We start from the raw sequence: 27,967 nt of genomic DNA on the forward strand, positions 1-27,967 counted from the left end.
TAGGTTCTGGCTCCCTTAACCATTTTTGTAAATTGTTTCAAGTCCTACTCCATACAGCCACATTAATCCATGCCATGTACTGATGAGTATCAACCAATCCGAAACAGTCTGTATGCATGTTGGATTATTGTGGCTCTGTAACTTAAACAAGCTGACACATCATTGCATTCCAGCTGTTCTGGAGGTGTGGTTAGCTTACAGGGACAACAAAGGATAATTTGCATATTTAGTAGTGATGCATCGTGGGAGACATCATATGCTCACTCCAACCTGAATTATCACAAATACCTTCTATTTTAAGAAGGCAAACTTTTTGTTATGCAAATGTAATATGGAATACCCAGATAGCTCAGGATGTCCGGCAGTGGCTGGATAGGATAGGGGATCCTGTGCTGGAACCGGGAGCAGAGAGGGAAGGCTCATTAGGACCCCAAGCCTTCCCTCCTTAGGTAAGTATCTGGCTTTTTTTTTTTTTATAACAATTCTCTGACTTGAAGCCTGCAGGCTGGTGACACGTTCTGTTACTATGGAGGGGGATAAAGGGATGACATGTGGCAGAGGAGGGTTAGGAAGGATGAACAATAGCGTTGGCCTGTGCTTGGACGAGATATTCTGGTAGGCCGGATCTCTTGCCATCAGGAGAGATGGGGGTGCTGTACACACACTAGTACACACACTATTGGCAGAGGCAGCCTGGGCCAAGAACAATCTAAGGTATGATCGAGGCTTTGGAGATGTCCCATTTGTCAATGCAGCAGTATACAGAAAAGTAAAGGGCTGCTCTGTAAACCAGGAACCATGTATGCATCCTTCAAAATAAATAGATAAACAGTCAATAAACATTGTACTTCTCATCGCACACATTTATTCCATAAGAATGTCCCCCTACCCCAAGCCTTATCTTCCATGCAGGCAAGCATTCGCCAGCTAGCATAGCCCCTATTATTATTATTTTGTATTTCTATAGCACTGACATCTTTTACCATCACTTTCCATAGTACATAGTTGTTTCCTAGGGGAGTTTACAATCTAATTGCTACCATTGGGGTTGATGCACCAAGCTGCAGTTATATTGCCGTGTGCAAACCACGCACAGCAATATTACCATTACTACCGCCAGCAGGTTACTGTGAGTTATGCTATTCAGATGAGCGGTATGGAGGTCATATTTATTTCCATTGTTTAAACAATACTAGATGCCTGGTTTTAGGTTCTACAAGGCAGAACCCAGCAATTTTATTCTCCACAAAGTGACACAACCACCCTTGGATCTGTCAGTCATTTGAGGGCTGCAGTGTTAACCCCCCTAAAGACCAGGCCATTTTTAGTTAAATAGGCCACTGCAGCTTTAAGGCCAAGCTGCAGGGCCGTAAAACTCAGCACACAGGTGCTTCCCCCCCCCCTTTTCTCCCCACCAACAGAGCTCTCTGTTGGTGGGTCTGATCGCTCCCCCAATGTTTGTTTGTTTTTTATAAATATTTATTTGTATTATTTTTAAATAAAATGTCGTTATTTTTTTTTATTTTGTTTACTTCCTTCCCTCCCCTGGCCTGCCTATCAGCGCGATCGGCTGTGATAGGCTTCAGCCTATCACAGCGGATCGGTTCCGTGTCCCAGGGGGACAGCCGTGTCACAGGGCTGTCCCCGGTACAGCGCTGCTGCAGATCGCAGCACTATACAAAGTAATTAGATGGCGGTTTTGCCGTCTAACAGTCTCCCAAGCGGCGATTGCCTGCGCGCGATCTCCTGCTAGCCCCATAAATGGCCGTTCACGCCAATCGGCGTGGAGCGGTCCTGGGGCTGCCGCACTGCTCACACCAATTGGCGTGATGCAGTCGGCAAGTAGTTAAACAATATGGGCTTGATTCACAAAGCTGCGCTGCTACAGCAGCGCAGCTTAATGAGTGCAGAGAGTTATAATCCCCTGCGCACGCTATGCAGCCATAGCGTGCGCAGTGAAATTACGCTGTGATTAGCTATTGTAAAGGGCGCTTCGTACTCTTAATGAGCGTTCCACTGAACCGGCCCGAAGCCTGGCGGGTCCAGTAGCTTCAAAGTACCGGATTCCTGCACTTTAATTGGCCCTGTAGGTGCATGTCAAGTGACAAGTCAAGATATCACAAAAACATTTTTCTGCATTTCTTCCTGACCTCACTTGACACTTACATCTTCAATCTATAATAATGCCATTACTATCTCCAACGTCCAGTACAACACCACCTTCAGATCTTGCCTCCTCCTCAGTCACTTCACGCATGCGCATCAATAGATAAACGAGGGATCTGCTTTGGAACGCATAAAAGAGACACAAGAGAGAAGAGTCTACAAACTTCCTGCTTCCTACTCGGCTGTTACAGCGAGAGTGAGCACTAGAGGGCGATAGTGTCACATGTAGGATTCCGGCTGTTGCTTTGTAGAGCAGAGAAAGTATGAGGCGCTTCAGGTTTCTCAATACTATTATTATCATTCGTTATTATTAATTTCTCCTATATGCTTTATGCGCCACCGTATTATTCAGCCCTGAGTTTATTGTAATGGTACTCAATGCTGGAGGTGGCCATTGTCTTGTAGCTCAGAGAAGAGCTAGGAGCTCCATACCTATGTGGACGTTAGGAGGTAAAATATGCTTTTTTTTTATCTTACTGCTGATGCTGATTGCTACTATTGTTATGCTTAATTATTACTAATGTATTATATTATTATTATTATTATAGTGATTAGTATTACTACTGTTATTGTAGAAATGTCAGCAAATAGATTTGGAGGAGAGAAAGTGACAGGTGAAGGAAATGATTACATGCTATATATAGTTACAGATTGCCCAGCGAGCTCATGGTGAACCAGAACTCCTAGGAGTGTTTAAGGGACTGTAAGAGACCAAAAAGCCTCCTTACTAAAATGCGCAGAGTAGTACTGAGGCGCCAGTAGGATAAAATTCACAAAAAAGTTTAGGGATGCGGTGGTGGACCAGCCAACCCAAAACAGACAAGTACTGTCAATTAAAGTAGTAAACAATTTATTCATATACTCCCAAGAACAGTTGCAATGCGTTTCGCAGGCAAAATCCCGCTTCTTCAGGCAATAAACAACAAACAGAGGTGCCTAGCGTGCTTTAGACTCTGTACTGTGTATCACTCCTGTTGTTTATTGCCTGAAGAAGCAGGATTTTGCCTGCGAAACGCGTTGCAACTGTTCTTGGGAGTATATGAATAAATTGTTTACTACTTTAATTGACAGTACTTGTGTCTGTTTTGGGTTGGCTGGTCCACCACCGCATCCCTAACGGTTTAAACTTTTTAGTGAATTTTATCCTACTGGCGCCTCTGTACTACTCTGCGTATCAAGAATTCCACCCTTGGTGGAAGGGTGTTATACCGGAGCAGTGCTTTTCAGCGCTGCTAGATTTGGGCGCAGCCGGTGCCTCCATAGACTTCAATAGAATTCACTCCTATTGCAGCGCTCAGTGAGTAACGTCGGCTCCGTTAGAAGATGGAGCCGAGGTTGCTTAAAAACATAATAATTCGGCCTCCAGCAATCGCTGGAAGCCGAATTATTTCATTCCCCCACTATCCATGGCGGCCTGGAGGGGAAATAGTAATTAAATGGGCCCGGACTTGTGCAGAAGCAGGATCAGCCATATACCGCTGTATCCTGCGCCCAAGTCTACCGGCGCCGATTTCAAATGTACTCTGTTATACCCTCTTATTCCTCCTATCCACAGAGAGTGATGTCTTAATCCTGAGTGGGGACAGGCGTGTTCTCCCCACCTGCCTTTTCAGTGGTTGCCTTGGAGGTAACCCTGGTTTGTAAGTATAATACTTACGTTTCACAATACTTGTTCCATTTTCCAATACCTACTACACTATATTGGGCTCTCAGTTTTCTACCTTTTATATCCTTACTAAAATGCTATGCAAAACAGACGTTTGCCTTCGTAAAGGGAACCCGAGGTGTGTTTAAAGAATGTTATCTGCATACAGAGGCTGGATCTGCCTATACAGCCCAGCCTCTGTTGCTATCCCAAACCCCACTAAGGTCCCCCTGCACTCTGCAATCCCTCATAAATCACAGCCGTGCTGTGAGGCTGTGTTTACATCTGTAGTGTCAGTCTCAGCTGCTCCCCCACCTCCTGCATAGCTCCGATCCCTGCTCCCATCCCTTCTCTCCAATCAGCAGGGAGGGAAGGGATGCAGGCGGGGACTGGAGTTCTGCAGGAGGCGGGGAGAGCAGCAGACTGACACTATAGAGATAAACACAGCCAGCTCTGACAAGCTGTTTGTCAGCAGCGTGGCTGTGATTTATGAGGGATTGCAGAGTGCAAGGGGACCTTAGGGGGGTTTGGGATAGCAACAGAGGCTGGGCTGTATAGGCAGATCCAGCCTCTGTATGCAGATAATATTCTTCAAACCCACCTCGGGTTCTCTTTAAAACAGAAGGTATTTGCAATTATTCAGGTTGGAGTAAGCTCTGATGTATCCCACAATGCATCACTGCTTAATATGCAAATCACCTCTTTGTTGTTCCTGATAGCTAAAAACACACCTCCAGAACCTCTGGAATGCAATGATGTGTCAGCTTGTTAATATTACATGTTGCATTAGTTTGGCTCTGTACAATTAACAAGCTGACACATCATTGCATTCCAGCAGTTCTGGAGGTGTTTTACACTATCAGGGACAACAAAGAATGATTTGCATATTCAGCAGTGATGCATTGTGGGACACCTCAGAGCTCACTCCAACATGAAATACCTTCTGTTTTATGAAGGTTGTTTTCAACAGCACTCAATTGCTTTCCACCTCTCCAACCCCCAAAAGCAGCTGGCTGGCAGTGTTTGTAGAGAATTGACATAAGTGAATTTATATCTCAGTCCAGCTCTAGGTAGGAGGACGTGTAGACAGTGGCTTAGCAATAGGGGTTCAGAGGTAGGGACTGCACCAGGGCCCCTGGACCAGAGGGGCCCAGTAGGGGCCCTCCTTTAACCACTTTATTAGCTCCTTATTGGTGCTAAGCTAGTAATCACTTCTATTTGTGCTTTGATTGGTTGTAACCATTGATAGACTGTTCTCTTTTTCTGATCTGAGAGACACCTCTCTGACACTGCAGCTGTGCTTGGCAGGTTTTGGTGCTCCATATAAATTGTTATTTATAGAACACTTGAGGGGTCCCAATTTAAAACTCGCACTAGGGCACAGAGCTCCTAAGCTATGCTACTGCTTGTAGACTGTCATCTAATGTCTGTAACTAACTATACATACAGATATTTCATCATGTTATACAGAATGTATGTTTTTCTCTTCATTTCTTAATGATTTGTATGGTACATGAAAGAAATGTTATCTTATCTTATCTCTCTCTTTCATTTCAGATTTATGATTTCATTCATCTATTCAGGTTTTTGGATTGAGGATGGAGAAGGACGGACGTCACATGACTGAGAGGATGTTGAACCTCACCCTGGAGATAATTTACCTCTTGACTGGAGAGGTGAGGAGGATTCACTGAGGGTCATATGACTTTATTTTTATATAATAAAAAAGTAGACCAAGCAGTAGAGAGCAGAGGATTCTGGCACCTTTACCACTACTGTACTTGTAAAGCACAGACTTGACTGGAGAAGTGAAAAACATTTTAACGGAATTGACTTTCATACATTGAGAGTGTTTAGTTCAGTTTGGATGATGACATGTATTTCTGCTTTTATATGCAGAATTATGTAGCTTTCAAGTTGTCTGATGGCTTGGCCGCCTCTAATCTGATGAAGGACCATAGTCTCATCGTAGAATCTTCAACTCTCTCCCTGAGACAGAACCACAAGAAGGTGCAAGAAGTTACCAGTGAGATGATTGAGCTGCTGATGGGAAAGGTAAGCAGTGCTAGGAATGATGGGAAATCATCCACTAACAGCTGGAAAGGGATGTGGATAATGACTGTATCTCCGTGTGTGTCAGGTTCCTATGAAGGGTGAGAATGTCACTGTCAGTTTATGCCTTGAGGAAGAGGAGTACTTAGAAGGGTACAAGGATATCATGATGAGGAATCCTCATCCAATCCCGCCATCAGGTAGGAGGAGACTTCAATTCCTTGAAAAGTAGGAAGTGTTATGGAGGACCACCAAGATTAACACATTCTCTGCCATGTTTTGTACAGATGACTCTAGAAGAACTCCTGAGGGATATACAGGTCCTCTTTGTTTTCAGGATACAACACTGGAGGATCACCATAATCACCATAACTTTAAGGTAGATGGAATGTGAAAAATAATAATAAAACATGAATACACTAACATGTATACCTATTTAAGCATCTCCACTCAGACATAAAAATAAAAACTTACAATTGGTCTGTACTTACAATTACGCTAGGTTATCTCTGCTGTGTACATGCAAGTGAGGTGGCATAGTGTTGTATTAATTTGGTTGGCTTCCTGCAGGACTTATTGGAAGGAGAACCCTTCTCTTAACTTAGATCTCCCAGAGCATAATGCATAAATAAAGAGATTTTTGAGTATAAAAATAGATACCTACCTCAGCAGTAGGAAGCATCTTGATAGTCGAGATTCTTCATCGATCTTCTTCAAGCTCTCTGTTCCAGCGCTGGGTCCCTCTGCACATATTCAACAAGTGCTTGTTGAAAAGCCTGTTGTGGCTGCACTCCTGTCTGTGTATGTGTGCCATCAGTACTGGGCATGTACAAGTATAGCCCAAGCATGCCCAGTAGACAGAAGCTGCACATGCATTGCTTTTTCCTAAGTGCAGAAGTGACTGAAGTCTACGGAGCCTAGAAAGACCATGTGATACATGCGCAGTACAGATGTGCTCGTACATAGAGGAGAGGCACAAAGTAGAAGAGTGTCCTGTGCAGCAGCGGTGGGCTGAAGGAGGATTGGGGAAGCTGCTGGACCTTCCAGAGGCTTTTCACTACTTGAATATTTACCTTTTGAACTTTCCTTCCTCACAGGTTTGCTTTAAAGTGGAATTTACTATATACTAGCAAGTGTATGCCTATTGGGCATGGCACAGATTATAGGAAAGGTTACAGACATGGGTATGGGCAAGGTTTAGAACAGTAAAAGTAAGAATGAGTATATTGTATTCTGCAGTAACTGTATATGGAATGAGGTTGGTGGTAATTAAAGAAAGCATTAGACATCAGTGTTAACCTCCCTGGCATTCTGAAACATTGCGGCGCACGGCCGCGGGAGGGTTTTTTGAAGGTATTTTTATTTTTAACATGTAACTAGCCTATCGCTAGCTACATGCTTCCCCTCCTCCCTGCGGCGTCCTCCCGTACCCTCCGATCGCTGCCGGCGCTATTATGCAACAGGAAATCCCATTCTTAACGGGATTTCCTGTATGGGCTTCCCCCGTCGCCATGGCGTCATAATGTCAGGGGGAGTCCCGATCCACCCCATAGCGCAGCCTGACGGTGATTGGCCAGGCTGCGCAAGGGGTCTGCAGGGGGGCCCTCTTTCGTGGCAGGTAGCAGCGGATCGGCGGCGAGCAGCGGCGGCGATCGAAACAAACACGCAGCTAGCAAAGTGCTAGCTGCGTGTTTGAAAAAAAATTGTGCAAACCGGTCTACCAGGGCCTGAGTGGTGCATAGTGGCGTTACTTTACGAGCTCAGCTCGTCCGTAACGCTAAGGAGGTTGACACTGAAGCGCTAAAAAAATTATGATATAATGAATTGGTTGTGTAGTACGGATAATTGCTAGAACATTAGTAGCAAAGAAAATATTCTCATATTTTTATTTTCACTTATATAGTGTTTTTTTATAAGTGCATCACAGGGGAGCCTCTAGGCATAGGCAGTACAGGCCATTATGCTGCATCTGCTTAGCGTAAGTTGCAGGCAGCTGCCACTGTGTCCTTCTGTGCCTTGTACATCATTTTTTTCCCCTTTGTGCCTCCTTCTGTCCCTTTTGTGTCTCCTTCTGTCTCCTTGTGCCTCCTTCAGTCCCTTGTGCCATGTCTGACCCCCTGTTTGTCCTTCTGTCTCCCTTTATGGTTCCTGTCTCCCTTTGTGCCTCCTTCTTTCTTTATGTGTGCGCAGCCTGGGAGTACTGATTGATGGGAAATTAAGCTTCAGGAATCAAATCTCAGCTGTTGTGAAACATTCCTTCTTTCACCTAAGGAATATTGCAAGGATTAAACACCTAATTCCTTCAGAGGATCTTCCAACCCTAGTTCATGCCTTCGTCACATCAAGGTTAGACTACTGCAACGTCCTCTACACAGGCCTGCATAAGAAAGACTTACGCCGCCTGCAATTAGTACAGAATACCGCCGCAAGGCTGTTAACGAGCCAACCCCGCCATTGCCACATAACACCAACCCTGAGCTCACTCCACTGGCTACCGATAAAATGGAGAATTCTGTTTAAGATTGGCTTACTGACATTCAAATCCTTGCACAATCTGGGCCCTGGATACCTGAAGGACTTGTTGCAACTACATCACACCCCCCACAATCTTAGATCAAAAGGACGTAACACCTTGGTCACCCCTAGAGTCCACCTCAAAACCTTTGGAGACAGAGCCTTTTGTCATGCTGCCCCTACACTTTGGAACTCCCTGCCACACCCAATCAGGACAGCCCCATCCCTGGAAGCATTTAAGTCTAAACTGAAAACCTACCTTTTCAGTCTGGCATTCATGAACATCTGACTATCCCCTCTGTAACACAACCCAGCCTGAAACCCTGTATTAATCTGAGACACAGCTATGCGCTTTGAGTCCTATGGGAGAAAAGCGCTTTACAAATGTTATTGTATTGTATTGTATTGTATTATGTGCCCCCTTCAGTCCCCCTGTGCCACCTCTGCCTCCTTCTGCCCCCCGTGCCTCCTTATGTCCCCTTGTGCCTTTCTTTGTCCCCCTGTGCTACCTCTACCCCCCCCCCCCCCCCCCTGTTCCTCCTTCAGTCCCACTCTGCCTCCTTCTGTCTTCATGTGCCTCCTTCTGTCTCCCTTTGTGCTTCATTCAGTCCCCATGTGCCTCTTCAGTCCCCATGTGCTACCTCTGCCCCTGCACCTTCCTCTGTCCCCCTGTGCCTCCCTCTGTGTCATTTGTGCCTTTTTTATCTCCCTGTGGCTTTTCCTGTCCCCCTCTGCCTCCTTCTGTCTTCCTGTGCCTCCTTACATCCCCCTCTGCCTTTTTCTGTCACCCTTTTGTGCCTCCTTCTGTCCCCCTTTGTGCATCCTTCTGTTCCCCTTTGTGCCTCCTACTGTCTCCCTGTGCCTACCTTTGCCCCCTTTGTGCTTTTTTCTGTCCCCCATCGTGCCTCCTTCTGCCCCCTTTGTGCCTCCTTATTTCCTCCTTTTGTCTCCCTTTGTGCCTCAATATTTCCCCCATTGTGCCTCAATCTGTCCCCCTTTGTGCCTCCTTCTGCCCCACTTTGTGCCTCCTTATGTCTCTGTGTGCCTCCTTCAGTCCCCCTGTGCCTCCTCCTGTCCTTTTTTGTGCCTCCTTCTGGCCCTCATGCCTTCTTCTGTCCCCCTGTACCACCTGCTGCCCCTCTGTATACCCCCTTCTGCCCTCCATTCTGCCCCCATTGTGCCTCCTTTTGTGGCCAATTGTGCCTCCTTGTGTCCCCCTGTGTGCCTCCTTCTGTTCCCTTGTGCCTCCTTCTGTCCTCCTTTGTGACTTCTTCTGACCCTCCTGCCTCCTTCTGTCCCCCTGTGCCTCCCTATGTCACCCTGTGTGCCTTATTCAGTCCCCCTGAGTCTCCTTCTGTCCCCCTTTGTGCCTCATGAAAGTGGAGCCCTGCCTATGTGTATTTTCTGGTGAAACGCTGCCTGCATTGTGTATTTTCTGGTGAAACGCTGCAGTCTTTACGTGTATTTTTGTGGTGAAACGCTGCTGCAATAAGTGTAATTTCTGGTGAAACTGCCGCTTTATGATTATTTTCTGGTGAAACATTGCCACATTGTGACAAAATGGCTAGAGGCACCCCTGTTGCATCATTCTCTAACATTTGCAGTTTACACATAACTCAGCATTCTAAGTGATTTTACAGAGCAGGCCAGTGAACTTTTGACCTATTCTCTGGAGAGAAAAAGGGAATACAATGACTGACAGTTGACAACCTTCAGAAGACAGAGCTCTCTGCGACTTTGAAAGTCTTGGAGCTCAATGGCTCTTTTGCATAGATAACAACTGAGGTTTCTTAACTCTTCCTGTACTGGAAACAATATTAGACTTATGTCTCTGCTCCTAATGTTTTATTTATTAGCTGTGCTACACATACAAATCATTATATCATCATTTTTTTTTCGCTTCAGTGTCTCTTTAAAGGAAGCCTGAGACACCTGTGGCTGGGAGCATTCTGCGCATGTGGAGTTAGAAGTCTTTACAAACTGTGCATGCACAGAATGCTCCCAGCCACAGGTGTGCAATCTAGGAGGGGCACGATTAGTCTTAGTATTAATCAGAGGTCTTTTGGAGGAGGACAGCGGCACGATGGAGGGGAGGAATTTGAGGGAGCTAATTGAATGCAGGGGGCACTCAACTTTTTTCGCCCACCTCAGGCTTCCTTTGAATCTCAAGCTAAAATGAGGTATTCGTGATATTTGTATGAAATTTAGCAGCATGATCAGACCTTTGTGTATTCTCCTAAAGCACTTGAGAACATGCAACCACTAAACGCACACACAGTAGGCCATCCTGGAGCCTTTCCCAAGGACTCCTTACTAAATGCATACTGGTTGCAGCCAGGATTCAAACCCTTGTGTCATAGTAGCGCCTATTGTGACCCAGCAACATGTAACAGGTCACATGAGGCACCGCTGTAGCCAGAGATATAGGATGCTGGACAGGCAGATAGAGCTCCCATCGCTGGAACAGGTGAATGAAGTGGCGCGGTGAATCTAGGGAGATGGGGAGTGCAAGGAGGGGGACGTTTGTGGAGGGGAGCTGCCTCTTGCCGCCCCTATAATTGTTGCCCCCCTGAAGCATGTGATTTATGTTGCTTCATGGAAGAACTGCTCCTGCACTTGTTCATCAGTCTTTCAGTAGAATCTAGGGTTTCCTTTTGTTTTCAACAAGAGTTGGTTTAAAGGAAACATCCAAGGTCCCCCCCCCCAAAAAAAAAGATCAGCTTACCTGGGGCTTCCTCCAGCCCGTGGCAGCCGTCTTGTGCCCTCGCCGCAGCTCTCGAGGCTCCTGGTCTTCTCCGCTGCAGTTCGGGGTCAGCGTTTTCTGCGCTCCACGTTGCGGGTCACGTGGTCCCGCTGACGTCACTAGGATGGTGCGGCGCAGGCGCAGAACTACTGCGCCTGCGCAGTACCGTCCTAGTGACTTCGGCCAGACCACAGGACCCGCGCAGTGGAGCGCAGAAGAGGCCGACCCAGAACCCGACCTGGCGAGGTCGGGTTCTGCAGCGGAGAAGACCAGGAGTCTCGAGACCTGTGGCGAGAGCTTTGGACACTCACTTCAACTTTGTGCACATTGAAGATTCACCACTGTTTTTATGTTTAGTTCCAAGTGGAAATTTAATGTAATTTATTCCTGTGCAGATTATGCCGGGCATAGAAACAAAGCAAGCTGACTGTGGGGCAGAAGCTATAGAGGAAGATTTAAAACCATATCGGAGCAATAATGAATCATGTAAAGAAGAAATTCCTGCAGAGATCATCACAGGTGAGGAATAAACATGCAGTACAGAAAAGAGAGGCACACTCCCATTGTTCAGTCACTGCAACAACCCAACAAACTCTTCTCTCCTTCCTCCTCTGTGGGAGGTATATATACCAGGACAATGGGCCAGAAGATGTAATGGAGATACTGTTTATACTAACGAGGGAGACGGGCTAACAGCACCTCTTACAATTATAAGGTGTCTGAAGTGACCTCAGATAAACAATTGTATGTACAGTTCTAAGCCTACATAGAACTAGGATGTGTTCCTTTTTTCTCACTGTTAGAGCTAAGTGTGGCTGAGTAAAAATCTGAGTCAGAAGCCATCAGCCCCTATTAGAAGTAATGGGGAGACAGTATGTGCCCACTGGAGGAGTCAGGAGACATCAGCCCCTATTAGAAGTAATGGGGAGACAGTATGTGCCCAGTGGGGGAGTCAGGAGCCATCAGCCCCTATTAGAAGTAATAGGGAGACAGTATGTGCCCAGTGGGGGAGTCAGGAGACATCAGCCCCTATTAGAAGTAATGGGGAGACAGTATGTGCCCAGTGGGGGAGTCAGGAGACATTAGCTCCTATTAGAAGTAATGAGGAGACAGTATGTGACCAGTGAGGAGTCAGGAGACCTCGGCCCATATTAGAAGTAATGGGGAGACAGTATGTGCCCAGTGGGGGAGTCAGGAGACATTAGCTCCTATTAGAAGTAATGAGGAGACAGTATGTGACCAGTGAGGAGTCAGGAGACCTCGGCCCATATTAGAAGTAATGGGGAGACAGTATGTGCCCAGTGGGGGAGTCAGGAGACATCATCCCCTATTAGAAGTAATGGGGAGACAGTATGTGCCCAGTGGGGGAGTCAGGAGACATCAGCCCCTATTAGAAGTAATGGGGAGACAGTATGTGGCCAGTGGGGGAGTCAGGAGACATCAGCCCCTATTAGAAGTAATGGGGAGACAGTATGTGCCCAGTGGGGGAGTCAGGAGACATCAGCCCCTATTAGAAGTAATGGGGAGACAGTATGTGCCCAGTGGGGGAGTCAGGAGACATCAGCCTCTATTAGAAGTAATGGGGAGACAGTATGTGCCCAGTGGGGGAGTCAGGAGACATCAGCCTCTATTAGAAGTAATGGGGAGACAGTATGTGTCCAGTGGGGGAGTCAGGAGTCACCAGCTCCTATTAGAAGTAATGAGGAGACAGTATGTGGCCAGTGGGGGAGTCAGGGGACATCAGCTCCTATCAGAAGTAATGGGGAGACAGTATGTGGCCAGTGGGAGAGTCGGGAGACATCAGACCCTATTAGAAGTAATGGGGAGACAGTATGTGCCCAGTGAGGGAGACAGGAGACACCAGCCCCTATTAGAAGTAATGGAGAGACAATATGTGCCCAGTGGGGGAGTCAGGAGCCATCAGCTACTATTAGAAGTAATGGGAAGACAGTATGTGTCCAGTGGGGGAGTCAGGAGACATCAGCCTCTATTAGAAGTAATGGGAAGACAGTATGTGTCCAGTGGGGGAGTCAGGAGACATCACCCACTATTAGAAATAATGGGAAGACAGTATGTGCCCAGTGGGGGAGTCAGGAAACATCAGCCCCTATTAGAAGTAATGGGGAGACAGTATGTGGCCAGTGGGGGAGTCAGGAGACATCAGCCCCTATTAGAAGTAATGGGGAGACAGTATGTGACCCGTGGGGGAGTCAGGAGACATCAGCCCCTATTAGAAGTAATGGGGAGACAGTATGTGTCCAGTGGGGGGGTCAGGAGACATCAGCCCCTATTAGAAGTAATGGGGAGACAGTATGTGACCCGTGGGGGAGTCAGGAGACATCAGCCCCTATTAGAAGTAATGGGGAGACAGTATGTGGCCAGTGGGGGAGTCAGGAGACATCAGCCCCTATTAGAAGTAATGGGGAGACAGTATGTGACCCGTGGGGGAGTCAGGAGACATCAGCCCCTATTAGAAGTAATGGGGAGACAGTATGTGTCCAGTGGGGGAGTCAGGAGACATCAGCCATTATTAGAAGTAATGGGAAGACAGTATGTGGCCAGTGGGGGAGTCAGGAGACATCAGCCCCTATTAGAAGTAATGGGAAGACAGTATGTGCCCCGTGAGGCAGTCAGAAGACATCACCCACTATTAGAAATAATGGGAAGACAGTATGTGTCCAGTGGGGGAGTCAGGAAACATCAGCCATTATTAGAAGTAATGGGGAGACAGTATGTGCCCAGTGGGGGAGTCAGGAGACATCAGCTCCTATTAGAAGTAATGGGGAGACAGTATGTAGCCAGTGGGGGAGTCAGGAGCCATCAGCCCCTATTAGAAGTAATGGGAGACAGTATGTGCCCAGTGGGGGAGTCAGGAGACATCATCCCCTATTAGAAGTAATGGGAAGACAGTATGTGTCCAGTGGGGGAGTCAGGAGACATCAGCTCCTATTAGAATTAATGGGGAGACAGTATGTGTCCAGTGGGGGAGTCAGGAAACATCAGCCCCTATTAGATGTAATGGGGAGACAGTGTGTAGCCAGTGGGGGAGTCAGGAGCCATTAGCCCCTATTAGAAGTAATGGGGAGACAGTATGTGCCCAGTGGGGGAGTCAGGAGACACCAGCCCCTATTAGAAGTAATGGGAAGACAGTATGTGGCCAGTGGGGGAGTCAGGAGACACCAGCCCCTATTAGAAGTAATGGGAAGACAGTATGTGGCCAGTGGGGGAGTCAGGAGACATCAGCCATTATTAGAAGTAATTGGAAGACAGTATGTGGCCAGTGGGGGAGTCAGGAGATACCAGCCCCTATTAGAAGTAATGGGGAGACAGTATGTGGCCAGTGAGGGAGTCAGGAAACATCAGGCCATAGTAGAAGTAATGGAGGGACAGTATGTGGCCAGTGGGGGAGTCAGGAGACCTCAGCCCCTATTAGAAGTAATGGGGAGACAGTATGTGGCCAGTGGGGGAGTCAGGAGACACCAGCCCCTATTAGAAGTAATGGGGAGACAGTATGTGTCCAGTGGGGGAGTCAGGAGACATCAGCCCCTCTTAGAAGTAATAGGGAGACAGTATGTGGCCAGTGGGGGAGTCAGGAGACATCATCCATTATTAGAAGTAATGGGAAGACAGTATGTGCCCAGTGGGGGAGTCAGGAGACATCAGTCCCTATTAGAAGTAATGGGGAGACAATATGTGCCCAGTGGGGGAGTCAGGAGCCATCAGCTACTATTAGAAGTAATGGGAAGACAGTATGTGTCCAGTGGGGGAGTCAGGAGACATCAGCCTCTATTAGAAGTAATGGGAAGACAGTATGTGTCCAGTGGGGGAGTCAGGAGACATCACCCACTATTAGAAATAATGGGAAGACAGTATGTGCCCAGTGGGGGAGTCAGGAAACATCAGCCCCTATTAGAAGTAATGGGGAGACAGTATGTGGCCAGTGGGGGAGTCAGGAGACATCAGCCCCTATTAGAAGTAATGGGGAGACAGTATGTGACCCGTGGGGGAGTCAGGAGACATCAGCCCCTATTAAAAGTAATGGGGAGACAGTATGTGTCCAGTGGGGGGGTCAGGAGACATCAGCCCCTATTAGAAGTAATGGGGAGACAGTATGTGACCCGTGGGGGAGTCAGGAGACATCAGCCCCTATTAGAAGTAATGGGGAGACAGTATGTGGCCAGTGGGGGAGTCAGGAGACATCAGCCCCTATTAGAAGTAATGGGGAGACAGTATGTGACCCGTGGGGGAGTCAGGAGACATCAGCCCCTATTAGAAGTAATGGGGAGACAGTATGTGGCCAGTGGGGGAGTCAGGAGACATCAGCCCCTATTAGAAGTAATGGGAAGACAGTATGTGCCCCGTGAGGCAGTCAGAAGACATCACCCACTATTAGAAATAATGGGAAGACAGTATGTGTCCAGTGGGGGAGTCAGGAAACATCAGCCATTATTAGAAGTAATGGGGAGACAGTATGTGCCCAGTGGGGGAGTCAGGAGACATCAGCTCCTATTAGAAGTAATGGGGAGACAGTATGTAGCCAGTGGGGGAGTCAGGAGCCATCAGCCCCTATTAGAAGTAATGGGAGACAGTATGTGCCCAGTGGGGGAGTCAGGAGACATCATCCCCTATTAGAAGTAATGGGAAGACAGTATGTGTCCAGTGGGGGAGTCAGGAGACATCAGCTCCTATTAGAATTAATGGGGAGACAGTATGTGTCCAGTGGGGGAGTCAGGAAATATCAGCCCCTATTAGATGTAATGGGGAGACAGTGTGTAGCCAGTGGGGGAGTCAGGAGCCATCAGCCCCTATTAGAAGTAATGGGGAGACAGTATGTGCCCAGTGGGGGAGTCAGGAGACACCAGCCCCTATTAGAAGTAATGGGAAGACAGTATGTGGCCAGTGGGGGAGTCAGGAGACACCAGCCCCTATTAGAAGTAATGGGGAGACAGTATGTGCCCAGTGGGGGAGTCAGGAGACATCAGCCATTATTAGAAGTAATTGGAAGACAGTATGTGGCCAGTGGGGGAGTCAGGAGATACCAGCCCCTATTAGAAGTAATGGGGAGACAGTATGTGGCCAGTGAGGGAGTCAGGAAACATCAGGCCATAGTAGAAGTAATGGAGGGACAGTATGTGGCCAGTGGGGGAGTCAGGAGACCTCAGCCCCTATTAGAAGTAATGGGGAGACAGTATGTGGCCAGTGGGGGAGTCAGGAGACACCAGCCCCTATTAGAAGTAATGGGGAGACAGTATGTGTCCAGTGGGGGAGTCAGGAGACATCAGCCCCTCTTAGAAGTAATAGGGAGACAGTATGTGGCCAGTGGGGGAGTCAGGAGACATCATCCATTATTAGAAGTAATGGGAAGACAGTATGTGCCCAGTGGGGGAGTCAGGAGACATCAGTCCCTATTAGAAGTAATGGGGAGACAGCATGTGGCCAGTGGGGGAGTCGGGAGACATCAGCTCCTATTAGAAGTAATGAGGAGACAGTATGTGGCCAGTGGGGGAGTCAGGAGACACCAGCCCCTATTAGAAGTAATGGGAAGACAGTATGTGCCCAGTGGGGGAGTCAGGAGACATCAACCCCTATTAGGGGTAATGGGGAGACAGTGTGTTCTCAGTGGGGGAGTCAGGAGCCATCAGTCGCTATTAGAAATAATGGGGAGACAGTATGTGACCAGTGGGGGTGTCAGGAGACACCAGGCACTATTAGAAGTAATGGGGAGACAGTATGTGTCCAGTGGGGGAGTCAGGAGACATCAGCCCCTATTAGAAGTAATGGGAAGACAGTATGTGCCCAGTGGGGGAGTCAGGAGACACCAGGCACTATTAGAAGTAATGGGGAGACAGTATGTGTCCAGTGGGGGAGTCAGGAGACATCAGCCCCAATTAGAAGTAATGGGGAGACAGTATGTGACCAGTGGGGGAGTCAGGAGACACCAGGCACTATTAGAAGTAATGGGGAGACAGTACGTGGCCAGTGGGGGAGTCAGGAGACATCCGCCCATATTAGAAGTAATGGGGAGACAGTATGTGTCCAGTGGGGGGGTCAGGAGACATCAGCCCCTATTAGAAGTAATGGGGAGACAGTATGTGACCCGTGGGGGAGTCAGGAGACATCAGCCCCTATTAGAAGTAATGGGGAGACAGTATGTGGCCAGTGGGGGAGTCAGGAGACATCAGCCCCTATTAGAAGTAATGGGGAGACAGTATGTGACCCGTGGGGGAGTCAGGAGACATCAGCCCCTATTAGAAGTAATGGGGAGACAGTATGTGTCCAGTGGGGGAGTCAGGAGACATCAGCCATTATTAGAAGTAATGGGAAGACAGTATGTGGCCAGTGGGGGAGTCAGGAGACATCAGCCCCTATTAGAAGTAATGGGAAGACAGTATGTGCCCCGTGAGGCAGTCAGAAGACATCACCCACTATTAGAAATAATGGGAAGACAGTATGTGTCCAGTGGGGGAGTCAGGAAACATCAGCCATTATTAGAAGTAATGGGGAGACAGTATGTGCCCAGTGGGGGAGTCAGGAGACATCAGCTCCTATTAGAAGTAATGGGGAGACAGTATGTAGCCAGTGGGGGAGTCAGGAGCCATCAGCCCCTATTAGAAGTAATGGGAGACAGTATGTGCCCAGTGGGGGAGTCAGGAGACATCATCCCCTATTAGAAGTAATGGGAAGACAGTATGTGTCCAGTGGGGGAGTCAGGAGACATCAGCTCCTATTAGAATTAATGGGGAGACAGTATGTGTCCAGTGGGGGAGTCAGGAAACATCAGCCCCTATTAGATGTAATGGGGAGACAGTGTGTAGCCAGTGGGGGAGTCAGGAGCCATCAGCCCCTATTAGAAGTAATGGGGAGACAGTATGTGCCCAGTGGGGGAGTCAGGAGACACCAGCCCCTATTAGAAGTAATGGGAAGACAGTATGTGGCCAGTGGGGGAGTCAGGAGACACCAGCCCCTATTAGAAGTAATGGGGAGACAGTATGTGCCCAGTGGGGGAGTCAGGAGACATCAGCCATTATTAGAAATAATTGGAAGACAGTATGTGGCCAGTGGGGGAGTCAGGAGATACCGGCCCCTATTAGAAGTAATGGGGAGACAGTATGTGGCCAGTGAGGGAGTCAGGAAACATCAGGCCATAGTAGAAGTAATGGAGGGACAGTATGTGGCCAGTGGGGGAGTCAGGAGACCTCAGCCCCTATTAGAAGTAATGGGGAGACAGTATGTGGCCAGTGGGGGAGTCAGGAGACATCAGCCTCTATTAGAAGTAATGGGGAGACAGTATGTGTCCAGTGGGGGAGTCAGGAGACATCAGCCCCTCTTAGAAGTAATAGGGAGACAGTATGTGGCCAGTGGGGGAGTCAGGAGACATCATCCATTATTAGAAGTAATGGGAAGACAGTATGTGCCCAGTGGGGGAGTCAGGAGACATCAGTCCCTATTAGAAGTAATGGGGAGACAGCATGTGGCCAGTGGGGGAGTCGGGAGACATCAGCTCCTATTAGAAGTAATGAGGAGACAGTATGTGGCCAGTGGGGGAGTCAGGAGACACCAGCCCCTATTAGAAGTAATGGGAAGACAGTATGTGCCCAGTGGGGGAGTCAGGAGACATCAACCCCTATTAGGGGTAATGGGGAGACAGTGTGTTCTCAGTGGGGGAGTCAGGAGCCATCAGCCGCTATTAGAAATAATGGGGAGACAGTATGTGACCAGTGGGGGTGTCAGGAGACACCAGGCACTATTAGAAGTAATGGGGAGACAGTATGTGTCCAGTGGGGGAGTCAGGAGACATCAGCCCCTATTAGAAGTAATGGGAAGACAGTATGTGCCCAGTGGGGGAGTCAGGAGACACCAGGCACTATTAGAAGTAATGGGGAGACAGTATGTGTCCAGTGGGGGAGTCAGGAGACATCAGCCCCAATTAGAAGTAATGGGGAGACAGTATGTGACCAGTGGGGGAGTCAGGAGACACCAGGCACTATTAGAAGTAATGGGGAGACAGTACGTGGCCAGTGGGGGAGTCAGGAGACATCAGCCCCTATTAGAAGTAATGGGGAGACAGTATGTGGCCAGTGGGGGAGTCAGGAGACATCAGCCCCTATTAGAAGTAATGGGGAGACAGTATGTGACCAGTGGGGGAGTCAGGAGACACCAGGCACTATTAGAAGTAATGGGGAGACAGTATGTGACCAGTGGGGGAGTCAGGAGACACCAGGCACTATTAGAAGTAATGGGGAGACAGTATGTGACCAGTGGGGGAGTCAGGAGACATCAGCCCTCATGAAACTCCAGCTCTATGTCACCCACTATATTATTATGTGTTACCAGCCAGGAGGCATGATTATTCTCACCCATCCAGACATTATCTAATGTTTCTTATTGATATGTGTACTCCGGGTATCATATTTGTCTTTATTGACAGATCTTGGAGAGACTAAAGTGGATCAGAGAGATGTCACATGGGAGGAAGAGCATGTGAGGTTTAAAGAGGAGGAAATCCCTTCAGAGATTAGCATAGGTGAGTATTTAACAATAATACTCCCCTCCTATTAACTTTAAACGTCAACTGTAAAACCCACAAGTAGAATAGAGATAAAGAAAATCATTTGTTCCACTAGGTAGGCAACAATTGTCCACAAAGGAGGGGTGTGTTGTGTTCACAAGGGGCAATATCCTATATACAAAAGTTAGTGTGATAAGTTAAGTTAAAGAGACTCCGTAACAAAAATTACAACGTTTTTTCTACCATCCTACAAGTTCCTAAACCTGTTCTAATGTGCTCTGGCTTACTGCAGCACTTTCTACTTTCACTGTCTCTGCAATAAATCAATGTATCTTTCCCCTGTCAGACTTGTCGCCCTGTGTCTGGAAGGCTGCCAACTCTTCCGTGCTGGTCTGTTTATGCACACCCCTCCAGGCCCCTCTCTGCACACTCCAGTGTGTGTGTTATTTACATAAGCCAGCAGGTCTCTGCTATCTTATCAGTGATAGAAGAGAGCTGGATAAAAATCAACCTCTGTTAGGCTGTGAAAGGAGCTGGGCTGACACATACTGAGGAATTAGACAGAAGAAAGGATCAGCCTCACAGCCTGTCACTAGTATTCAGTGCAGGAGAGCTGAAGGGGACAGATGGTAAAAACACACAAGTGATCTCTTGAGATACAAAAGGAAGGGTGTATACAGCCTGCTTGTGTATGGATGTATTTTCTATGTGTGGACATGCTGTACATCAACCTACTTCCTGTTTTGGTGGCCATTTTGTTTGTTTACAAACAAACTTTTTAAAACAGTTTTTGACTACTTTTAATGTGGCGGGGAGCGGCGAAATTGTGACAGAGGGGAATAGGAGATGTCCCCTAACACACTGGTATGTTTACTTTTGTGCGATTTTAACAATACAGATTCTCTTTAAAGAACAACTATCAAAGCGCTGCGTAATATGTTGGCGCTTTATAAATACAATAAATAAATAATAAATAAATAAATAAACTGTTCTTCTGTAAACCCCACATACCTATAGAGCTTTTAGCCAGCAACACTAGAAAGCTTTTCAGAGGACTCTAATCACATCCTGTGTGAAAAAAAATGTTTTGTTTGCCAGCTGCTTGTAACAGTTCTGTGTCGATGCTAGAGGGCTAGAGCCATAGCATGTAGCTAGGTTCCACTTTTCTGTCACTATTCACAGAGGAATGATTTACTGTTTTTTTTCCTGCCCTGCCTGCTTTCTCACAGATCATATGAGAACAGCTGAGGGATTTTTAGATACAGAGAAGGATCTGAAAACAAATTACCTGTACTTTAGTGAGACACAGAGCTGCAGCTGATGCTATTTACACACATTTGAAGCTATATTTCTGCTTCCTATCATTCTGAACACCTTTTACTCACATGATTAGAGCTAGTAAAGATTGTGTCTGTATGCGGGATGTGCTGGACACAGTCCTCTATAGTAATGCCCACAGTGAAAACTGTTCTCTCTAAATGTCATATTTTCTTCACATAACACAAGAAAAGATGAAAAAAAAGCCTTTGAATTGCTATTTGCTAGTAGTTACTGGAAATATATTTGGTATTCAGAATTTTAGTTAACTTTGATAGTTGTCCTTTAAACACAATGGGGCTGATCCAATTCGCTTTTTTTTCCCTAAAGGTAGCCATACATCTAGCAATGATGAGCAGATTGGACCAAGAGACAAATCTCTCTGATTGAATCTGATTTAGAGAGCGATCTGCCGGCTGCCCATACAACACAGGCCAATTCCCGATCAATTTTGTGCTGATCCAGAATCGGCCTTGTGATGCTGCATCTGCCGGCCCGACGCTGTCCCCCCCTAATGTCCAATGTGCATCCGTCGCCCCCCCTGGCCAAGTTCACTATACATTACCTGCCCGTGTTGTCCATACACATGACTCACGGGGTTTCCAGAGTAACGTGTGTGTGAGGTTACGGATACGCCCACGTGTATGCCGGCAACCACATGGAGAGCGTGTATGGATCAAGCCCGGAGCCAGCGGTATACTGCACTGGGAACCAGAGGGGCACCTTAGACATTAAGAGAGACAGTGCCGGAGGTTTCATTGCGTTCATTGCTTGTCCCAATATCGCTCTCCGTTCCTGCCACACACCCAGTTGTCCACGACAGCCTGATATCTTGCAGCATGTCTGATCAACGTGCTTGGCCCGAAATTGGTCGTTGGTCGCATCGTCGATCAGGCATGCACTTGGCGGCACCAATTTTCATCTGATTCGATAATTATAAAATTGGATGGTTGATAGGCCGCCAACTCGATAGATGTATGGGCACCTTACGTTTTCTCCTAGGATATCGTTTTTCATCTTCTATTTAAATTACCTTTCAGTACTCTGCAATTGAAAAAGTACCAAAAAGTAGGTGAAAAAGTTCTGTCAAATTTATTCATAGTGTTTTCTTGCTTACTGGTGTCTTCACCGACAAGGCAATATTACCGTTACTACCAGCAACAGGTTACCGCGCTATAGGCGCAACTAAGGTACTCGAGTAGCGCAAGTGTTGCTACGTTAACAAGCACTACTAATGATAATGCTAGTTAGTAATGTGCATTACCATATTAATGCTCACACTACCAGAGTACTGTGGGTCATGCTAATAGTGTAACTCACAATACAATGCTGCTGATAGCGCATCAACCTCAATGTACGCAGCATGCAAACAGTAGGCCTTAAAAAATTAAACATTTCTGTTAGTCTACCAAAAGTGCAAATCCAGTATTGCAAAATGGGATGTACAAAGTGAAGGCGTTCAGGAAAGTACTGTATGTTGTGGGCAGGAACCCAGGTGGGCCCTATCCAACGGTAACCCTGGCTTAGGTGGTAAAGCGGGAACCAAAAGAGGCTGTTTCAAGGAAAACCACCTAGGGGTCTTTTTCCTTCTAAATTAAAACTGTCACCAACAAAAATGCAGACAGAAATAAAGGAGTTCTGTTGCGATAAACAGGTATCAAAACCATGTAGAAGATTAGTGATTTGTAACTATAATCAGTGTGGCTTAAGAAGCTGATGGACGTTGGGGAGACTCCTCACATAGCCAACCTTTCCCTATAAGAGCAAATGGAACAAAACGGCCACACTGCCCGTTGATCAAAAAAATCATTAAAGGATCACTACAGCAAAAAAGTAAGCAGTTAAAATCTGACAGAACCACCAGATTTTGGACTAGTCCATCTACTCATGGGGATTCTCAGGGTTTTCTTTCTAATCAAATGCATTTCCTGAACGGCAGTTGCTAAGTCTAACTGCCAAAATAGTGTGCAAGTGAGTAGGGAGGCTGGCTGATTTCTTACTATTTTGTCTGTTAGCAACTGCCATTCAGGAAGTGCTTTTGAAAACAAAGAAAACCTTGAGAATCCCCCCATGAGGAGATAGATTAGTCCAAAACATGTCAGTTCTGTCAGATTTTAACTGCCTACTTTTTTTGCTGGAGTGGTCCTTCAAAGGACTTCTGTCGCGAATATCTTAAAATGTAAAATATATGTAAACTTATACAGTTAAGACGTATGTTTCTTCCAGAGTAAAATGAGCCATAAATTACTTTTCTCCTATGTTGCTGTCACTTACAGTAGGTAGTAGAAATCTAACAGGACTGACAGGTTTTGGACTAGCCCATCTCCTCATGGGGGGGTTTCCTTATTTTACAAATGCACTTAGTGAATGGCAGTTGCTCCGTCAAACTGCCAAAAAAGTGTATAGTGAGCAGGGAGGCTGACCAGCATCTTTGCATAAATCTTTTTCAGGGAGTGTCTTTATAAAGAATAAAGGCCATGCTGAGAATCCCCTATGAAGATGGTCTAACCCAAAACCTGCCGGTAATGTCCGATTTCTACCTCTTACTGTAAATGTCAGCAACATAGGAGAGAAGGGATTTATGGCTCATTTTACTCAGGAAGAAACACACTTCTTATTTGTATGTGTTTTAAATTTTAAGATTTTCATGGCAGTTCCTGTTTAAGTCGACAGAGTGTTAATCATACCTGTTGGCAAGTTGTGTGTCTGATCCATAAGGTGGTAGCAGAAGATAAAAATAGATGCGCTGCCTATAAATAATGGCAATAAACAAACAACTTGGCAAAGTCCCTTCTAATATAATCTGAAGATTCTGTAAGAAGAGGAGAAAAACAAAAATATCAGAGAACAAAAGAGAGAAACACACAGAGAGAATAAGGAGGTCAGTCAGTAATTAAGGCCCAATAGGCCTAGGACCACTGCTTGCAATATTCATTTTGATTATCTCCTAATGACGTCCAAATCATGGTCACTCCCTCTATTAAAAAATGGGTCCCTTTAGGTCCCCGCCGTGGCAATTTTTGACAAGTCCTATAAGGCGAGGGCATCCTTTGCTTGTTGTTATGGATCGAAAGTGCTGCTTCTACACAGGCTCCCTGAGCTGTCCCTAAGTATAGAATAACTGGCAGAGGCACAGGATACCGTAAACCTAGTCTAACCGAGCAATCCGCGACCATCTTATTACATATTGATCAGTGGCCACAGTGGCAATTTCCCCTTGGCCTGGAGGTGTCTAACCAGGTTATAAGGGAAGGGCTAGTATTAGGGCTTGTAGACTAACAAATCAGCCAGGGTGGGTGCTTTCTAAAAGTGATCCGAGGGGCGGGTTGAAGTATCTTAGGTACCAAAAAGGGTTTCCTTACAATGTGGGGCCATGTCTGTTTAAATAATTTGTCTGACAGGGTGGTGAAATTAAATGAGAAGGTCATGGAGCCCCCAACATCCACTTTTGCCTTTATTTTCTGCCTGAATGGGGGTCTATGCAGAAGGGCATCTCTGTCCTTATCTTTAGCCCTAGTCTTGAGCCTATTCAAAGAGTTCAGCTCATAGCCACTTCTGCCAAGTCTGACAGTCAGGGCGCCAGCCTGGCATCCAAAAGTTTGCAAACACGTATTGTTGTACCCTAAGGAATTGGCTGTATGGAATTGCCTCTTTGATGTGATCAGGGTGAAAACTAGATTTATGCAGTATGGAGTGCATGGCACTTAGTTTCCTTTAACCCTAACCGAATAGGGGTTTCCCCTCAGGTCTGATGGTCACGTCCAAAAAGTTTTCACAGGATCAAGCGCATACTAATTGAATTTCTGTTGAGGTAGGTCATAAAACCATTGAACTCCACCCTGACACCAGCCCAAACGACTAAAAAGTCATCCACATACCGCAGTCATTTATGTATTTTAAGAAGGAAGGGGTTGCATGGAGCACAGATAGTCTTTCTCCGAAGCCACCGGAAACACACAATCATAAGTACAAGCCACCGATGTCCACATGGCTGTGTTAGACACCTGGTGGCACCACCTCAGGTCAATTAAGAAAGAGTTCTGTGTCAATACAAATGAGAGACACTCACATAGACATTCAACATAATCATCATCCTTGTCCATACATTGCAAATACCAACGCACCGCTTCAATACCTTTACAGTATGGTATTCGACTGTAAAAGCTTGCTACGTCTTTTGTGGGGAAATTGAAAGAAGGGTCCCATTCAAATTCCTCAGTGAAATTTTGCACACTATCCACATAGATCCTGCACAGCTCTTTTTTTGGATGATCAGTGAAATTTAGGACATCCAAAGTGGCAGCTAATTAAGATGAGACCCTTTTAAAGAGGAGCTGTCAGCTATACTATCTCAGAAAAAAAACACATATACTGTATAAGTAGATAAATACTTGCTCTACTTACATAACATACGTATTGCACTGTCCACGTTTTGATTTTAGGGATTTTTCTACAGTAAAAAAAGAGAAAATCCTTTTTAGCATTTCCCATCTTAAGTGTGGCTATTTTGAAACCAATTCTGATGTCATTTCCTACCTTAGCCTCCTCTGCCTGATTTGCTTGCCCTTCACTATAGAAAGTGCATTGTCTCAGCATGAGAAATATTGGCCATTCAGAGAGGAACAGAGGTGTGGGAGGGGAAAACAGGAGGTAAAGAGACTTCAGTCAATCAGGCTGCATTAGTAAAGGGAAGTGAGGGGAAATACAGAACCAAAAAAGAACAACCCAGCATGCCCTGCAACTTCCTTTTTGTGTACCAAATTGTGTGTGTACCAAATAAGAGACAGGTAAACTGGGGAATGATCATTTATCAACAAGAAAAGTAATAGTGATTTTAACTTTTGGATTGCCTGGTTAGCATCCTTGTTACTTGCTTACTAGATAAAAATAAAGAATTGATTTTTGATTCTATGCCAGACAGTTACTCTTTAAGAAGGGGGCATAGTAAATGATCAAGAAAACGTGACAAACATTCAGTCAATGAGCTACACCCTGAGGTCGTCCCAGGAGGTTGGTCAGTGATTTGAGGATCTTTGAGAGTTGTTACCACACACTGTACCATGAGGGCAGCAGATCTACAGCCAGCTTCTGGGGAAGGAATCCTCCCTCCACACCTCTGCGCAGAAGTGACTTTAGGGCTGATCTGTAGCTGGTGGTTAGGTAACCCATCAGTGTTATAAAAACTGGAGTCCTCACCTGCTTTTCTTATTTTAGGTGGACACCATGAACATGATGGCATCACAGCTGAATGTACGAAGGAAATGCAAAATATGTCAGACCTCAACCTAGTATTTTATAATGAAGATTTTTCAACTGATCAGTCCACCCATAGAAGGAGTGTTTCTGGACACTCCGAAACAGTCACACGTCATACAGCTTATAAAGAGGGTAAACGTTTCCTATGTTCTGCATGTGGGAAATATTTTACCAGGAGAGCAACGCTTCTCAGACACCAGAGATGTCACACTGGGGTGAAGCCATATCCATGCTCCGTTTGTGGCAAATGCTTTTCTCGAAAATCACACGTTAATGAACATGAAAGAACTCACTCAGGGGTGAAACCATACTCATGTTCAGAGTGTGGGAAATGTTTTCTGAAGAAGTCAACTCTTGCCATCCATCAACGAATTCACACAGCTGAGAAGCCATTTTCCTGTTCTGCATGTGGCAAACGTTTTACCCAGCTAGGACATCTTATTTCGCATCAGAGAACACATACCGGACTGAAGCCGTTTTCCTGTTCTGAATGTGGGAAATGTTTCTCCTTGAAATCAGCTCTTGTTCGGCACCACCGAACTCACACCAGAGAGAAGCCATTTTCATGTTCAGAGTGTGGGAAATGTTTTTCTGAAAGGGGGAACCTCATAACACATCAAATGACTCATACCAAAAATCTCACATATTCATGTTCCTTGTGTGGAGAAGGCTTCAGCAATACATCAGATCTGGGTACACATCTACAGTTACATACCGGATTTAAACCACATGCGTGTTCTGAATGATGGCAAACATTTTTTCCAAAAAAGCCTTTCCCTAGTGTCTCATTTAACTTGCCACACAGTGCAAGAGTTTCATGTGTTAGCCTATGGGAACTGAATATCACATGCCTGCTTCACATGCAAACCCCACAATCCGCGGCATAGCTAAGGAGCTATGGACCCCGGTGCAAGGTTTACCTTGGGCCCCCCAAGCGCTCTATGCATAACAATTGATACAGCGCACCAAAACCTGCCAAGGACAACTACAGTGTCAGAAGTGCAAGGATGGGACTGGGAACAGTGTGTTAATGATTACTACTAATAAAAGCACATATAGAAGTGATTTTTACCAGCACAGGACCAATAGAAAGCTAATACTGTGGTTGAGGGTGGGCCCCTCTGGCCCAAGGGCCCCGATGCGGTCGCTACCTCTGCACCCCCTATTGCTACCCCACTGCCCACAATGGTTAGTACTAAGTAGGGTTATTCAATGAGATGCAAATATTTCTGAGTTTATGCAAATATATGCAGTTTGAAAATGGACTAATCAATCTAAACCTGGGTTTAAACTGTGGTTCATTTTCAAACTGCATATATTTGCATAAAAAAGTGTATACATTTACATAAACTCTGAAGAATTTGCATATCATTGATTGTCCCTAGTACTAAGTAATCACTCAGTATTATGCGTTCACTATTATCTGTTTATAAGCTCTTTCACTGGCATTAATCACCTGTAAGTACCTAATCAGTGTCCTCTTCACCAGCCATTTCCTACAGCACAGACCTCTAGATCTGCAAGCTGTGCAGACCAACCAAGCATCAGCAGCCTCATTTTGAATGGCCAATCAGAGGCCAATTTTACCACTTCCATGTAGTAGGAGGGCCAACAGATTTTGAATACTATAATAAGAGTGTATTAGTAAACTCTCATATTACATGGAAGTGGTAAAATTGGCCAATGATTAACCAATTAAAATTGCATGAGTGTACCGGGCTTAAAGTATACCAGAGCTGAGAGACCCTAAAGATTTTATACTCAC

At 46.2% G+C, this 27,967-nt stretch overlaps 1 protein-coding gene across 1 annotated transcript; it reads left to right on the forward strand.

The window, feature by feature from the left end:
* Window positions 1–2,400: 2,400 nt before the first annotated feature.
* LOC137536257 (oocyte zinc finger protein XlCOF7.1-like) lies at window positions 2,401–27,967 on the forward strand. Its single transcript, XM_068258393.1, has 8 exons — window positions 2,401–2,616; window positions 5,369–5,487; window positions 5,711–5,866; window positions 5,952–6,063; window positions 6,151–6,242; window positions 11,516–11,639; window positions 19,549–19,644; window positions 26,161–27,967. Exons 2-8 carry the CDS (start codon window positions 5,410–5,412, stop codon window positions 26,946–26,948), a joined length of 1,446 nt encoding a protein of 481 aa, XP_068114494.1. The 5' UTR covers window positions 2,401–2,616; window positions 5,369–5,409; the 3' UTR covers window positions 26,949–27,967.

Source organism: Hyperolius riggenbachi, chromosome 10 (genome assembly GCF_040937935.1).
Source record: "Hyperolius riggenbachi isolate aHypRig1 chromosome 10, aHypRig1.pri, whole genome shotgun sequence".
In the NCBI taxonomy this organism is placed as follows: Eukaryota; Metazoa; Chordata; class Amphibia; order Anura; family Hyperoliidae; genus Hyperolius; species Hyperolius riggenbachi.

Bases quoted from the DNA above. Each gene is read 5' to 3' on its own strand.
- LOC137536257 (XM_068258393.1), top strand. From the start codon at position 5,410: ATGGAGAAGGACGGACGTCACATGACTGAGAGGATGTTGAACCTCACC. The intron at 6,243-11,515 runs GTAGATGGAATG...ATTCCTGTGCAG, and splicing joins ATAATCACCATAACTTTAAG to ATTATGCCGGGCATAGAAAC. The intron at 11,640-19,548 runs GTGAGGAATAAA...CTTTATTGACAG, and splicing joins TCCTGCAGAGATCATCACAG to ATCTTGGAGAGACTAAAGTG.